Source organism: Lates calcarifer, linkage group LG17 (genome assembly GCF_001640805.2).
Source record: "Lates calcarifer isolate ASB-BC8 linkage group LG17, TLL_Latcal_v3, whole genome shotgun sequence".
NCBI lineage: Eukaryota > Metazoa > Chordata > Actinopteri > Centropomidae > Lates > Lates calcarifer.
The window spans coordinates 15848580-15865537 of NC_066849.1; the positions used below are offsets into that span (position 1 = coordinate 15848580).

General features: G+C 42.9%; 1 protein-coding gene and 1 long non-coding RNA gene across 3 annotated transcripts in view; both read left to right on the plus strand.

The window, feature by feature from the left end:
* Positions 1-3458: 3458 nt before the first annotated feature.
* Positions 3459-6400, plus strand: LOC127143485 (uncharacterized). Its single transcript, XR_007814942.1, has 3 exons — positions 3459-3587; positions 4295-4527; positions 4608-6400. It is a non-coding gene; the product is annotated as an uncharacterized LOC127143485 (long non-coding RNA).
* A 175-nt stretch (positions 6401-6575) lies between these two features.
* The window catches only part of tsc22d2 (TSC22 domain family 2), a 37567-nt gene continuing 27184 nt past the window's right edge, over positions 6576-16958 (plus strand). For both annotated transcript variants that reach the window (XM_051077328.1, XM_018673101.2), the window contains exon 1: positions 6576-8893. In XM_051077328.1, coding sequence (XP_050933285.1) covers positions 7278-8893 — 1616 coding nt within the window. In that variant the 5' untranslated portion in view covers positions 6576-7277. The remainder of the gene's footprint in view (positions 8894-16958) is intronic.

A 16958-nucleotide genomic window follows, 5' to 3' on the forward strand; every position in this document is an offset into this window, starting at 1 on the left:
ATGTTGCCTTCAGAAGGGAGACAAATTAAATGAAAGAACTGATTAAACAAGCACATTCAAAGATGTATACAAGTAAATAAATCATTTATCAAACTTTATTTCAACAGTATCTTTCAAAACCAGAGGTACAAAGTGCGCATAAAATACAATATCTTAAAATATAACAAGAATTTCAAGGCATAATAACCTGAAAACTTCAGGTTATAAGCTATAAAAATGTTTTTTTGATTAACTGGATTATGCTTGTTAGAACATTTTCACATTTCCACTGATCTGATGGTGGGCCTGTGTTGTTGACTATTCTGTCTGGTTGTCTTGTTTGTATTTCTTTGTGCCATTAAATGCCTGCAATTAATGGCACATATTGATATTAAAATTGCATTTTAACGCTAAACCCCACACTTTCCTACTTTCACTGGCTCCACTTCGTTCCTCTTCATGTCAATCTAAAATCTATTGATGAGAACAAAAACTATAATTCCAGTGAATCATCACTTCAATGTAAAAGCTCAAACAGGTAATTTTTGTCCATTTCCCTGGTAATGCTGTGTTATACTGTCTGAACCTGTCTTCGTTTATGAGGAAAAATAGATGGAATGGACGTTACACAAAAAGGTGCATCAGAAATTACGCCACAATCATAACTTCTCATCTAGTTTATTTGCCTGTTAACAAAGTATTAGTCAGAGCGTTCTCTGTTAGACTCAACAGCAGTGCCAAAAGGCTGAAAGGGAAAGACAAAGAAGTAGTTGAGCATCAAAATACTTGTGTCTTTGATGCAGCAGGCTCTTTCCTCCCTGTTAAATGCTTGCAGACACGTGGTATATTACTGTACATTTACCTCACACACAGTGTTATATAATCTCAGGATATTGTGTAATAGCTGAAATATGAATCCCCCAAAACGCCAATTCATGGGGCAGTGAAAAATATCAGGGTGAACATGCATACCTCAACAGAAAAATACACCCAGTGATCTTTAAAAATACACCAGACTTTAACTTTGAGCTTGTTCTGCAAATTGTGTATATTTGGAACTGACACTGAGGCCTGTGCGGACAAAAAGGGACACAGCTGCACCTTCAAACACACAAACACACGTGACGGTAATTTTGCTTTATTTGACACTTACTTTTATTAGCAGTAAGACACAGGGAAATAAATGGTCCAGATCAACACAAACACAAGCCAATGTGTGTTTCTGCGGGAAAAAAGAGCCCAATAAACTCAAAACCATGCACAAGGTTCATATGTATATTTCATTAATTCAGTTTCAGACTGGTCCAGTTGCCCTGAACCAACCCCTTGTGCCCCTTTTTTTAGCAAGTGCTGAGTGATGTTTGGTCAGTCTGTTTGTTGATCGTGCGCTCTCTGACCCCACAGAGTTTTGCTAAAGGCCGAGAGGTCTCTCAGGTTGGGCTGCTGAAAGTGACCACTGGCCAGGACCCCAGGGCCCCAAAATACACTCGACACAAGGCGACGTCTTGTTGCTTGTGGTGGTGTACCCAAAGTGGAACCCAGTACGTTGCACCGTGACGCGCCGCAGCACAGCCTGGTAGTCTTCGCCCCTCAGACCAGAGTAAATAAACACAACCAGCTACACAAACACTTTGGCTCGGGCTGGGAAAGCCCGCCACTAAAGGAGGGCGTCTAAGTATAGAGGGCTGGATGTTGCGACATTGTTTTTAGACTGAACTGTTTCTAGGGTCCATTTGGAGAGAAGTAAGATTAATGTTTGCCTAATAAAAACACATCTAATCTTGAAACAATTTAAAGGCCGCTGTGGTGCGAGCTGTGTGCCACTTAAAATCAAATTACATGTCCTCTCATTACAGTTATTCAAACTCACACATAAGTGTCTCAACCACAGCTTTCACTTTTACGTCACTTTCCACACAAGTAATGTTACATCCACTTGTACAGTGATTACGTAAATCAAGTCATAACCCTTTTTCTTTGACATTTCCATCTCTGTTTCCACCCCTTGTGAAATACAGCAGGGTGGGGGGTGGGAAATTAATTGTGTATTTTATTACTGTGTGTCAACTCATATATTGAGTTGTTTTTCCATCTCCTCTGTCTTATCTGAGGACTGCATGAAATTGTTTTTGTCAGACAGACCTTGTGAGTCGGCACCCGGACATTATGTAACCCTGTAATTCAATGATTAGTCAGTCGTGTCAGGGGAATAATATGGCAAAGCAATTTTTAACCTTACTGTTCATCACCAATGTAATAAACTTCATGAAAATACCGTGGCTAGTTGCGTTGCCCTTTCTCACACACTTACATCATTTCAGATTTTTAAAAAAAAAAGGGCAATAAAACGGCAATAAATAAAAGACAGACAGAGTGGGAAGGTGACCTGTTTGTTTAAGAGATGAGGGGGAGAGGGCACAGGTTTGATCACCCGAGTCTCTGATCTTGGCAAAGTGCCCTTGAGCAACACACTAAACCTAATGTTACCACCTCCTCCTTGGCACAGTGAAGGGGTTCCTATTTTTCCTGCCATTGTCTCCACCTGCAATTCTGTTTTAGGGCTCTAAGGATGGAGGATGTTTTTGAGTTGTACAAACTGTAAACCCTCTGAGGCAAATACATGATTTTGGGCTAGAAACTGACTTGACTGTATGTTGCGTTCAAAACCTGGCTACACCATAGACTGTGTGGAGGTTTGACATTGCGGTATTGCTGCTGTTACTCAAGTAAAAACCTGAATATTCCTTTCACTGCTGGTATTGAATGTAACAGAATCCTCCAGAGACTCCACCTGTGCGTGCTACAATTATGATTTAACATCAGATTTTCCTCAGCTCTTCTCTTTTTCTGAGGCCAAATTGGATGCACATTTCCTTCACTGGATTTCAAAGACCTCTGCCTCCAGTGTAATGGCAGCACAATGTGTCTGTACACTTTCCTCATTTCTCTGGACTCTGTATCCGGATGTGGATTTGCATAAAAATGTAGATTATGATTGTGATTCTATTCAAGTAGAGTAAGAGCAGCAGTTTATGAGAAAATAGTCTGAATACTTTTCTGAGCCCTTTTGGGGGTATTTTTGTGTCAGTCAGAAACAGCTCAGAGTTGACTGGAAATGAGAGGAGAGAGATGCGACAAATGTCCCCCGACTGAACTTTAATGTGGGACTTTCCATTTACATGGTCTTTAACCGCAAGACCGTCAGGATGCCCCCACTGAGAATGTTATTAAAGAATCCTGGATTCATGTTTGAACCCCGAGCCATCATTTAGCTTTGACACATGGCCTAAAATGTACACTATGTTTCACTTTTGTCTGTCACAGGTTTTTTGAGACGGCCTGCTAACTAGTGCACAGGCAGGTCTGAAAACAGAGATAGTTAAAAATGGAGCACATCTTCAAATGACGTCACTCAAACACAGGACAACATCATGACCTATTTCTTTTTTCCTCATGTCATGTGTTGACCTTGTGACAGGCTGTCCTGCAGTCCAGCACAAGCCTTCGATGGCCTTTAATGACACAATCAGCCGATTTTAGTCATCAGTTCATCGCGAGTGTGTCACTGTCAGGGAATGGAGTCATTAATGCAACATGGATGAAATCAGGTAAGCAAATTACTTGGGTGTGTAAAACTGGTTAAATGCAGTTTTCTTTTTCTTTTTTTTTTGGAAAAAAGCTGTGGCTCAGGAGGTACAGCGGGTCGCCCACTAATCGGCAGGTCAGCGGTTCGACCCCCGGCTTCTTCAGTCTATGCCTAAGCATCCTTGGGCAAGATACTGAACCTTATGTTGCCGCCGATGTGTGTATCATCGGTGTGTGAATGTGTTAGAGCGCTTTGTGTGCATAGAGCAAGCGCTGTATGAATGTGTGTGTGTTTCGTCAGATTTACTGATGGTGGGGAGTCCAAGTCATTTAAACCTCTGTGGGTCATTCACACCATAGGTCACACCTTAGCTGCTGAGGTCACAAATGAGTCGTGGTCACATGAATTAAGTAAGGTGTGAATTGTGAAGCCATCTAGCCAGTATGTTAAGACAACATTACAACGTCCTGATACAAGGTGTGTCTCAGGCCCCAACAACCTTCACATCTGTTTATAATGTCTGTTGTTTTTGTCCAAAATGTGAGCATTTCTCTCCTCAGAGGAGAAACCCCTGCCCTTTAAGAGGAGCCCTCAGACTATATTAGGAGCTGTGCTTTAGTGCGCTTGTGTTGCTATTACTGGACCATGCTTTTATTAAGACAATAACCATTCTTTGAGTATCTGATGGAGTCACAGTGCAATGGTAAATTTTTTTTTATCCTTCCACAGCAGGACCGAGGGGCCAAATGTCAAACGAAGAAATTCAATTGAAGGAAGGTGCAGCAATCATACAAGCTCAGTCAACCTGGATCTGTGGGGATGGACCTAGGAGGAAACTGGAGATTGCAGCTGTTTCTCAAGAACACACATATTACTTTTTGCGTCATGTACACCGGCTTCTAATGATAAAAGACACGCAAGAATGAAATGAAATACAACCCAAATCCAGTCCAACTTCTGAGGTGCTGCAAATACTAGACCATAGACACGAGCATATTTCTCTCAGTCACTGAATGTGTTCTGTTTTGTGCTTTACCTTTAGGGGTCACCATAGTCATGGGCCATATGCATGAAGAATTTCCTGCTTCCTGGACATGACTGGATATGAACGCTGGCCAACAGCCAAACACTAATATGCTTTTCTGGAACTAGTGTCTATACCGACTAGCCAGTATAGACAAGCCTATGCCAAGTCAGTCATTTTTAGTTATGATATTACAGGGTTGAAAATTACTCTGACAGATGAAATCATGAAATGACGTGACCCAGTGATCAAAAGCTTGTTTGCTAGTCTGTCAGCCAATCTTTACACTGATGCATGTTTACATTAGTGACAGAGTGTCGGTGACTACAAAGCACATAAAAAAGAACCGAGTCTCTTTCGACATGACAAATACTAAGTCCTTTTCTATGTGTTCTGTGTGAGATACTTCTTCTATTTCATCTGATTTGGCCTATGATGATAGTTTAGTTGAGTTTCCTCGATATTTGTTTATTAGAATTTAGGTTTTTGTTCTTCTAATTCAGCTCCCTTCTTGAGTGTCCTTATGTGGTTTGTTTTGTGCTTAATGTGACTTAATAACAAAGTAATTCCTTATTGGTTTAACAAAGCAAACCCCCTTAAACATGCTGTGTGTGTGAGACAGGCAAAAAATACCCCCAAAGTTTAAAAGAGCATCAGTTAAGAGCAGGTGAAAATTCCTAAAGACTCTTATCTGGCTATAAAATGTATTTATATCTGCCAAAGTTCCTGAAAAACATTTGAAGAAAGGTTCATTTTTAGTGTCTGTTTGCTGCATGTGTTGTATTTACTCATTTACAGTGACTGATAACATACACACTATTACTTTCCTGTTATTAATTTCACCGTCACACACAAATCAGCACATTGATAAGGAGTGCATTCATGACTGTTATTCTTGTTAGGTAGCATTATGTCAAGTAAGCTCTGTCTGAAAACGAGTTCTAAGATTTCCCGGAGTTTAATGATTCATTCAAAAACAACTCATGCCATGACTCAGGTGATTTGAGTCACATAGCATGAATGTTTCAGACTTTAATCCCGGATAGAAACTGAATGTTGCAACAGAGGTCAGTTGAAATTGGACAGGACAGCAGTTTCTAATAGCCAGGTTTTAAACGTTTTAAAAGGACGTCGTTTCTTACATGTATGTACATTTGCCAAACTATTGTTGTGAGTCGCGGGGTTAGCTGGATGTATAATCGTCAAATCATAAGCACAAGCTCACTGAAAAAAACTGACATCTGTCAACATCTGGCAAACCAAACTGCTCCTTCTTCTGCTCTACCGGGTAAGACGGTAACCGGAAATGACGACAATGAAGTTTTTTTTTTCATTTTGACTACAGAAATAGTTTTTAGCTGCGTAAAATAGTTTTTTCGCAGATTAATACTGCCAACACAGTACAGCCAACACAATACAGTTGAGTCAGTACTTCTGTAGTGGACTATGAAACCTTTATAAAGGTAGGGTTTATTGTAGGAGTGTGGTATTAAACAAGATTAGTTTTAGTGGGGCGTACTTGTATCCTGTATTAAACTGCCAACAGATTGTACATAAATAATATGTAATTTAAATAATTCATAATTTAAAGCATCATTATTAATTAATTTCATGGCTTCAAAACGTATTTACTTGTTTGCCCATAAATGCACTTGCTCTTGTTTTTATGTTCTCAGTTTTGGTGTAAAATTTAAATTATATAATTTATTTCCCCCAGACAATGCAAATGCAGTCAAATGTATAAATATATGTTATACCCTCAATTTTCTTCCTTCAAATAACTATTTATAATTCAATAAACATTTGTATGCATGCTGTTCCCTCTTATTTTTTACTTAATTTAAACTAGATTAAAGACTAATATTTTAAAATTGTCTCAACACTTTCACAAACGGTACATTTGGTAAAAAATGTGTGGTTATTTTTTTTCCCTCCTAACTGAGACTAGTTTGACCTCCATACCCAGCATGCACTTCGCTCTTGCCATCTTGTCGGGAGGTTGGGTTAGAGGAGCTGGAGTTAGCTGCCCGTTAGCTCACTGCCGCTGTGGTAAACTGGTTATCTGTCAGCTAGCTGCTAGTAGCAGCTGCCAAAAGTGAGCTGTCCACACGGCCGAGAGGCAAAACTTGACCGACTTTGAGACATTTTCTCTGCCTTGCCGCTGGATTATATACTCTTTTTGAAGCGCCGATGGATTTGTTTACATCATGATGTCGCACATGCTGGTACCGAGGTAGGGAAAACTGGCTAACATCAGCTAACTTAGCTAGTCGGCGAGAAAGACACATATCTAGCAGAGAGAGAGAGGAGTGGGCTGAGAGACCGGGCCCGCCTCAGACTAAAGTACCGGTGGCAGCTGCTTAGCAAGAAGTTTGACAAGGGCCTGTTTGCTACTCCGCTGCCGGGACACAAGAAAGGCCGACCGGGTGTTAAGAGAGGCCGGAGGAGGAGAGCAGCAGTCGCCCGTGTGCTGTGACCGGAGACCGCGGAACGCTTCGGGAGTTTCGGAGGGTCTGGCCTCGGTTGTGACACTTTTCTCCGACGAGAGAGAGGAAGAGGAACGGTATGGAAATGAACTGTGACGGTACGTGTCTGTGTCATACCCCTCTGCTGTGAATTACTTCGCAAGACACTAGTCCAGCACTTAGTTTCATCTGGGAGCAGACAGACTTGACGCAGATAGTCAACATGTCGAAAATGCCAGCGAAGAAGAAAAGTTGTTTCCAGATCACGAGTGTAACGCAGGCTCAGGTGGCGGCCAGCAGCATCACCGACGACACCGAGAGCCTGGACGATCCGGACGAGTCCCGGACAGAGGACGTGTCGTCGGAAATATTTGACGTCTCTCGGGCCGACCTCGGGGTGTGCGACAGGAGCTCTTCCGAGGAAACCTTAAACAATGTGGGGGAGCCTCAGGAAGGCCAGCCGCCCGCCACGGGTCCTGTCAACGGGGGACTCTCGTATAAAAGTTTAGGCACTGGCCGTGTCACCCCACATAATTTAGGAGGAAGTGTGCCTGTGCCAGCTGCAGCTCAACCCTTTGTTCCAGGCTCAGCCGCCCATCCGTTGACAGTCATCAATACGGTTCCTGCTGCCACTGTCTCTACCACTGTGGCCCACTCAGCTCCTGTTAGCACCAGCTGTAGTTCCCGTTTCAGGGTCATTAAACTTGACCATGGTACCGGTGAGCCCTTCAGACGGGGCAGGTGGACATGCACTGAGTTCTATGAGAAAGATTCAGATTCAAATGTTAATCGGACTGTGGATAGCATAAAGCCAACTGTAAACCTTGATCACAGTATAGACAGGGACAGTGGGCTAGGGACCACCAGTAACTCTGTGGTCACTAGCAGTGCTTTTTCTGCACAGGCTTCTGAGAACACCGCTGATAGTGGCTACTCCGTTGGGCACCCTGCCCATCCCCATGCTTCAGAGCTTCAGCAGCAAGGCTACAGCTTGGCTCCTCACATAGGGAGTGGAGCAAGTGCCTTCCAGCCCACAGGGTACACGACTGCAGTGTCACAGCAACCGCAGGTCAATATGCAGCCTGTTGCCCCTCAGAACTTCCTCTCTAACAGCCTCAATGGTGTGCACCAAGGTGCCATGCAGCAGAAGTCTCCCATTATGCCTCCTGCCACGCAGCCCCAACAGATAGCCTACTCTACTCATCCCACTGGCCTCTCAGCTGGCCAGCGTCAGCAGCACTTTGGCTCAAGCACTCAGAACCTTCCTATGACATCCCTCCCCGTGGTGCCTCCAACCAGCCAGGTACCCTTGCCTCTAATCACCCCCGCTGGTCCAGGAGTCCAGGGGCTGGGCGGAGATGCAGCCTCGGCCCAGGGCCTCCTGCAACAAGTGAGTAATGCACCAGCCATGGCCCCAATCCATGCAGGAAGTGGGCAACAGCAGCCTGTCAGCCAGACTCAGCCTTCAGGAGGGATAGGCATTGCCCCTGCACCTTCCGTCACCACCACCACCTCCCACAGTGGTGTTCAGAACGTGCCTGCCACAGTGCCCAGTACCACCAACACCCCTCCGGGTGTGCCAAGTCAGGGGCCTGGCACAGGAGGTCTTGTCCAGCCCCACGGAGCCCATGGAGGAGCTGCAACAGGCCTCCTATCCGGATTCAGCAACCAGGCAGAAGATAGTAGGCAGAAGTCTGATGCCCTACCTCAGCCCAGTGCTGGTGTGGTCCCAGGCAAAGATGGTGTAAAGCCTTTCATCAGCGAGGGCCTCACCCTGCCCTCTCCTGCTGTGAACAGCCTGTTTGGCATCCATATTACCATGGATGTGGATGAGGACAGGTAAGAGGGTATTACACAAAAAAAAGCTTTATGTGAAAGTAATACACTTTCATAAAAAATGATAAATACTCCTTTTTGTTCAGCTGTGGCCAATCAGCAATTCAATATTATGGTATGGATATACAGTTTTGCAGGAGTCTATAAGGAGAAAAAGTTTTTGGGAGGTTATATGCGTGCATGTGGAAGTTTGCTTGCATATTAAACATTCTTGTTGCATTCTACAGCAGTGTGGTCATACTCCACGCTGTGGAGAACGCCTCTGCCTTAACCCGTGCCAAAATGAGGCACGCTATAACTAGAAAGCTTGTACTTAAAGAACAGTAAAACAAAACGCACATTTTTCTTAGTTCTACTTGTAAGTGTAAAGTTGTTGACTGGGAGGAAGGAAGGATTAGAGTGGTAGGGAGCCAGTGAAAACCAGCGGAGACCGAAAGAATTTTCTGTCTTTGTCATTAATAGACAACCCACAAAATGCTGGATAGTAACTTGCCTCTTTAGACACCCACATCCCCCCCCGCCCCCCCGCCTTGAGCCTCCATTCAACCATACAGGCTGTTGGGGTTTAGGGGGCGTTAACAAGCATTTGGATAGGTTGCAACACACGCAGTAGCCGTGTTTTGTAGCAGAGAAGGGAATAACTCCCCAAACGTAGGCGGCTGGTTTTTATTCTTCTGTCTGTCTTGGAGAGACAGTTAGCGTACTTGCCCTAGGCAGTGATCCCAGCCTCCCAACTTTAAATCTTGTAAATACTGACACTTCACGTGCCCACAGTACTCTTCTAATGTACACACTGCAGCTATTTTTAGTGTCTGTCTGATGGCCCTCACACAGCTTGAGCTGAAGTGTTGCCACTCTTTGCCATTCCAAGCAAGCAGAGGAGAGGTGATGTCTGAGCCAAGAATGACCTAGATGAGAGCTGGAGTCCACACACACACTGCATAGTCTGTCCTCTATTTATGTAGGCCTCAGTGTTTATCTGTGTGCTCTGTTCTGTTCTTCAGTGCTTATTATGAATGGTACAGTCAGACGACCAGACAAAGAGGTGTGTGTGTGTGTGTGTGTGTGTGTGTGTGTGTGTTTTAGGAAGTTGTGGCCTGATTTTTATTACCCTTAATCCAGATATTCCTAACGCTAATCATTGTTTACCAAGAGACTTAATCCGTGCAGCATCACACATGGGTTGATAATGTGAGGAGGGCAGAGACAGAGTGTGTTGTCCCTGATTTCATTAGAGGAACAGCCAGTGCCCGTTTCCTTGTTGTTTCTGTGTGCATGCGCGTGTGCGTGCATGTGTGTGTGTGTGTGTGTGTGTGTGTGTGTGTGTGTGTGTGTGTGTGTGTGTGAGAATGAGTATGTGAGAGAGAGAGAGACAGAGAAAGAGGAGTGACATCAGTGGCTGTCTGAGTAGCTATGGTGATGCTGGCAGCAGGACAGGACAGGACATGTCAGGGAGGTGGAGAGGACAGACAGACAGTGCACAGACACACACCAACATCACACACATACACACACACACCTGTGGCAATGATAGCTGGCACGTAAGCCGCTGTGTATGTGGCAGCGATGACTTGGCCAGACTGAAGCAGCAGGATGATGGCTGCCGTGGCTGCTCTGGCTCTCAGAGTCAAGTCCTCGTTAGCCCTGCCCATGTTGACACATCTGCTTTAACCTAGTGTTGACTAGCTGTTGACCTGTTAGGTGTGTAAGCTCCTTGTTCTTATTCTCTGCACACTTCCTTGTGTTTTCATAAGACTGTAAATTGACTTGACTTAAAAATGTGCACTTGTGAGTTTAAAGAAGAAGAATCTTTGTGGGACATGTAATAAAATGTTAGGCCTTTTGAGTAAAATTTCATCCATAGTGTTTATGAGATAATGTGCATAATTGAAAACCTTTGCAACAACTTTGTAAAAGCGCTGTTGCACTTTCTCTGTTACGCTATGACCATTTCTCAGCAAAACAGCAACAACAGTACCATCAGCGAGTACACTTATCAACGCATGTGGTGTAACACAAAAATGACATGCTCTCTCTCTCTCTCTCTCTCTAATGTGTATATATATGTATATATGTGTATATATATATATGTGTATGTATATATATGTGTATGTATATATATATATGTGTATATATATATATATATATATATATATATATATATGTATATATATATGGATTCTGCCTGCTTCATTTATGCACATTTATACTCACATACATGTTGAATTTTGGTTAACCTCAAAACTTAGGCAGTTTTGAGTGAGGCCCAAAGGCAAGTTGGCATTCAAGGCATAATTTTAACTGTCATCAGTTGTAATTAAAATGCCTTGTTAACTCATAACTTTCTTGTAAATCTCAGTTAAGACTAAAAAAAAAAAAAGAAGGGAAAAAAAGAAACACGCCCCAAAATAACGGGACACAGACTTTTCAAACTTTCTCCTCCCTGTCAGAGGTGCATTGTTCTGTGCTCAGGCTCATCCTTGTAGGGGAATCTGTTCCAAGTTTCATTGTTTGGTTCTGTTTTGAATTAAAGTGCATCACAAAAATGGAACAAAGCATTGTGGGGGTGGAGTGCCGAGATGAGAATGATTTCCCCTCAGCTTGGAATGGTTAGCATCTCTGCTCAGTAGGCTGCATCTCTGCCAAATAAAGTGATGAAGCTGCCCCTGGGACAAATTGGTTTCCTTCAGTTGGAGCGCTTGGCCTTTAACTCAGTTACTCCTCCCAGGACAGACAACTCTATCCCTGTGCTTTTCTCTCTCAATTAAGAATGTTAATTATTAACTTGTAATGATTGTTTCTCAAGCAGAAAAACAGCTTTAGCTTAATTACACAGAAATACTGTCTGAAGTAAACTCTGTCAGACAGTTTATTATTATTTCCCCATATAAAGAAGGGAGCTTAATAACTGATCTGAAATCAAATGGATTATTCAGATTGATTGACCTTTCACTTTCATTTCACATATTTTTGCAGGAGGGATAAAGGGATGTATTATGTATTCCTCTGTGTATTTTGAGTCGTGCTGCTCCTATGATATCAGCACAAGTCACACCAAGCACCATCCACAACCTGACGTCCAGTCTGGCACTTAAGAAGTAAAAGCCCTGTGTAATAAAGAGTGATATGAGTGGTGTGGTGCAGTGGGGTATGATTATCATTTACCTTTCCTACATAAATTTGTAAGGTGGTTACATTCCCCTCATTTGCCACCATGCCATACAACTTTTACTCACGCACTGTTGCTTTCATTGGTCTCTTCCTCTGCTGGTTTCTCCTGCACACCCTAAATCCCCCCCTCTATTCTTTGCAAAACAGCCTGACACTGTTGTTTGCTATTTTACTTGAGACAGTTTCAGTGGCCCAGTCTTCCTGGAAAACTGTTTGCCTTTTTTTCCAGGGCTAAAAGTGTTTTTCCAGAAGAAGCCTTCAAAATGACATTGGTGACAGATTAATTAACCATTTTTTTGTGACGTTTGACATGGTCTGTAATTTTGTAGCAAGTGAATATCTTGTGTAGGCATGGACAAGGTAGTTCCTATGGCCATAGGTAGGTTTTGCACCACAGGCTTTTTCAGATTTACCTTGCCTCACTTTTGTGTATATATACACATTCACACACTAACGTGGTACAGCCTCAGTCTGCTGTTGGCGGCTAGCAAGTATGAAATTCAAGTGCTCGAGTGAAGGTTATTGCTAGCTGTCAGTGTGGGGATTTGAACTTGCCGGCATGTAGATTTAAGCATGGTTTTATAAACTAGTTTATTTCCAGGCAGATTAAAAGACTGCCACTCATATCAGCAAACAAGCCGATTAAACTTGGCCCAACAAGGGGAAAGTAAACCAGCTGCCAAATTTACAAACCTCCTCGACTTGTCTGATAGCTGACGTATGATGTCACTGAGGCAATTGTGGAAACTGAAACACACACACAAGATTAATTTCTCCTCTCTCACACTGAATGTCACATAAAGATGTAATCTGATTGGAGGTTTTATGAAAGGTCAGCTGCAGGGTGTGTATGAGTTCACCTTAATGGAAAGTGTGAGTTGTCCACCTCCAACTGAGATGAATGCAGCCTCTCTGGCAGTTTGGAAATCATTTCATCAGCCAGTCATTTTGCTGGTTATCATGTAGGGAAAGATGTAAATCTTTGCAGCTGCTTTGCAGCAGTCTCTAAAGTGGCTGCCAGCTAATATACATTAGCACAGGATTGACTTGAAGCTTAGTAGTAGCTTAAGTGGTATCTTCATGGTAAGCTCTTAATGGTTTTCAGCTGACTATGCTGTGTCAACAATATTGTTTTACCTGTCAGTTGATCAGAAGTGGATGGCTTGGGGGTATAAAGAAGAATCTTTCTGTGTATTTTGCTCTCAGTAATCCTCCTTTTCCGCAACATATAGATGCATTGACATTACCCTGACAACACGATTTGAGCCTTAAATAACCGTATTGTGCCAGTGTTTGTTTCCGTTGTCAGTATCCAACCTTAAATCTGAGGTGAATGTGGACTTAAGGATTAATTGTTCTGTTGTGCTTTATCCATGTCTTCTTTATTTAGTTTTTCTCTGGCTCTCTTTAACTATTTTCCTCAGATGTTGGTGGAATGTTAAAGCTTTTGTTGCATGTTTAAAATCGTTATTAGTTCATCACACATTTTGTACAGTGTATAAGTGGTTACATTCTACTTATATGCATATGTACCATCTTTTTTAACCATGTCATCATTATTCTGATTTTGTTTTTTACATTGAGCTTTGGGAAACAGGTTCCACTTTTTCTCAATGTTGTTTGTTTAGTTGTATAGTCAGAGAAAAGTTTTTTCCCCTTTGTCGCTCATGACCTTGAAAGTGACAGCGAATTGTCAAAGGTCTTTGTTGTTAACTGGTACTTTTCAGCAGCCACTAACACATGGCATTGTTAAGGCAGAAATGTATTGGCTTGGGAGCAAAGTTAACTTTTTTTTTCCATTTGTTACACAGATGCACATGGGGACACTGCAAATTGTAGCCTAAATGTGAGCATGTTCAGTACTTGTACGGTAGCACCTCCCTCCATTTTACCTCCTGGCAGTTAGACAGTTGAACAAAAAGGGGGAGTGAGTGAGGACAGGGTGGGATGAGGATTCAGGTTTGGGATGGGGCGTGTGTGTGTCTGTGTTGGGGTGGGGTGGGGGGGGTTGTAGTTTGGTTGCCACGATGCCTGGAAACAAGGCCGCAGCTTATTTTCCACAGATAGCTGACCTGCCTGAACTTCCAAGGGACACATTCCAGGATCCCTGAATGGCACTGATTGTTGGACGCCCCGGGCTGCAGCCTGAGCAGATGGGTCTGCACCAGCTCTGTTTTTGGGATGTACAACTGGCCTGCCTCCTGTCTCCCTCTAATGTGGCTGTCTCTTGTTTTTTTTTTTTTTTTTTTGGTCTATCCCTAACTGACCTGTTAACACACTCTCTGTCCCTGCTTCTAAACTGCTCATGCAGGGTCAGGGTTACATCATTCGCATCATTGTCTTTCCGGTTTAATCAATCAGGGAAGCTGTGCTCTCATCAGAAGCCCCAATTCATACCCTGACTTCTCTCCTCTCTACTTTTAAATTGGGGTGGAAGTTTTGGTGTTGAGCAATCACCAGCAGCTTTTACAAGCAGAATAACTGGGGAGAGTTGCCTTTTAATGATGTCTCCTGGAACTGCTCTCATAATGCTCATTAATGGTTTAATCTAATTCAGTCCTGTTTCCAAAGACAACAGTCCTTTCCTGCACGGAGGCAAAGCAAACAATCTCCACCTTTTGCAGTGAGTTGTGTTTGATTTTAAAACATGTCAAGTTTGTTATATCTTTTTCCTTTTTATAAAATGTAAAAGATCTAAAGGGGCCAGCAGTGTGAGGCAAAGTGGTTAAATAAGTTAGCATAGCCGGACCCACCCTGTTATCTCAGCAAGATGTGGTCAGGGGATCACTTCCAATTAGAGTGGACCTGCCAAAGCAAGTAAACAACCACGCTCCTGGCGGCTGTACCATAACTAACTCAGTTTGTGCTGGAAGCAAGGCCATTGAATCAGCCGCAGAGTATGTTGCAGGCTGTTCTAGGAATGAGGACAGTTTGTGCAAACTGTTTGTGTTTGTTGTCTTTTCCAAAATGGTCTCAATACAGAACAGGTTAGACCCCTCTTTCAAGTGGTTACAGTATGCTAAGTATGCACATAACTTTAACCTTAACCATGGAGAAAACCTGTTGACAGGTCCTTGTCACTGGTCACTATTTACAATGTGGAGAAGGGGGGCTATGTTGAGCTGAGGGATTACAGTGTATATTTCATAATTTTAGCTGGGGGTGTTGACAGTTTATCAGTGATCAATCACAGTTGCGAATTTATTAACCAGAAATACCCAAAGTTGGCGTGGATTTATTTTACGTATCTGCTCCATCAGTTTTCAGAAGTTTGACTTATTGATAAATTTCAGCCAATGACCAGGGGTCAGTTTCACAAAGAGATTTTGGACTGGTCTATAGATGGTGCCAATGTTGCGCTCAACTTAATTATTTTACAAAAATAAAGACTGAGTTATTTTAAGCCTAAACTGCTAGTCAGGCAGCCCGTGTGTTTCTTTGGTAATAATCAGCGACGCCTGCTGACCAGTAGGGCTGTGCATTTTCAACCTTTATTAGATCGCGACAGTGGAGAGAGACAGGAAATGAGGGAAAGAGCAGGGGAGAGACATGCAGCAAAGGGGTTGCCCAGTCAGGAGTCAAACCGGGGACCAGCTGCCCAGGGCTTGCGTCCATATGGTACACGTCCTCACCATTCAGCCAACAGGTCACCCTGGACTCCCTTTTTACTATTTAGGCCTTTAGAAATCAATGTCAACATAAATGTCTTCACATTATAAACCAGACTAAATAAATTGTACCTTCCTATATTTGTGTGTGAAATTGTTCTGTCCTCAGAAACAAAACTAATGCTTATGCAGTCTAGCTTCAGCTTCTAGCAACTGTCCTCTGCTCTAAGAAAGGAAACTGTGAATGTAGAGAACATCACAAACATGACATGAGCCATTAGCACCGCCAGATGAACACCTGTAAGCAGCTCTCGTTTGCAGCACATGCGAAATAATCTGCTAGTCCTCACTAATGTAATGTACTGTTATTGGTACATAAGACTACACTGTGACCCAAGTCCAGGACTCACGTTACCGCTAACATGTCACAACAGCGTCACGTCAGTTCTTGGCTCGGCTGGTTCCCCTATTTCCTTTACAGTGGCAGGTTTTAGCTTCTCGTGGTGGAAAAAGGGCTAACGTGGCTACGTCTCATGAGTCGCTAACAGGAGGTGATTTTGAACTTTATAACTTTATTGTCCAGCTGAGACCGGAAAATCAATGAGCAGCGCTGGGAGGCTGTAATTGATTATGTTGTATCGATGCAGAATCGTCCATGTCCGCATCGCAATGCATTGTAGAAATGATTATTTTCAACATGTCTACTGACCAGTGGCACTAAATAACTAAACCGATGAAAACCTGGCTCATGATTTGTGCTATGCCTGTAATATTGTGCCGTGAATAATGAGAAGGGAAAGGGTTTTCAGAGTAAGTTGTTGGAAATATTCAGCAGTGAGGACATCATCAGTCATTTCCATTTGTCCAAGGAGACTCTCCTGAGCCTGACTGATGAGTTAGCAGAAATACTGAGCCCTGACACATGAAGATGCTGCAGCAGCTCCGCTCCTCTACACCTGCAGTCAGGGGAGCTGAGTGATTTGACGGGGTTGCTCGGTCAGCCATGTTTTGTAGTTTGAAAAAAGTCTTGAATTACCCAGAAGCCACAGCAAGTCAAGAACTAGACAACTTTGTTGAACAGATGAATACAGACATTGACGTCTGACTGTTTGATTTAAGTTACAGTCATAGTCTGTCTTTGTGAAACTGGCCCTTGTGGAACTGCAATCATTTTTTTGATGAATCAGTTGATGAACAGAACATTATCATCATTATTAACTATTTATATAATGTTATTTTTGTTTATATGTGTCTCAAGTGCGTATCTCTTGAATTTTGGATTGCTGACT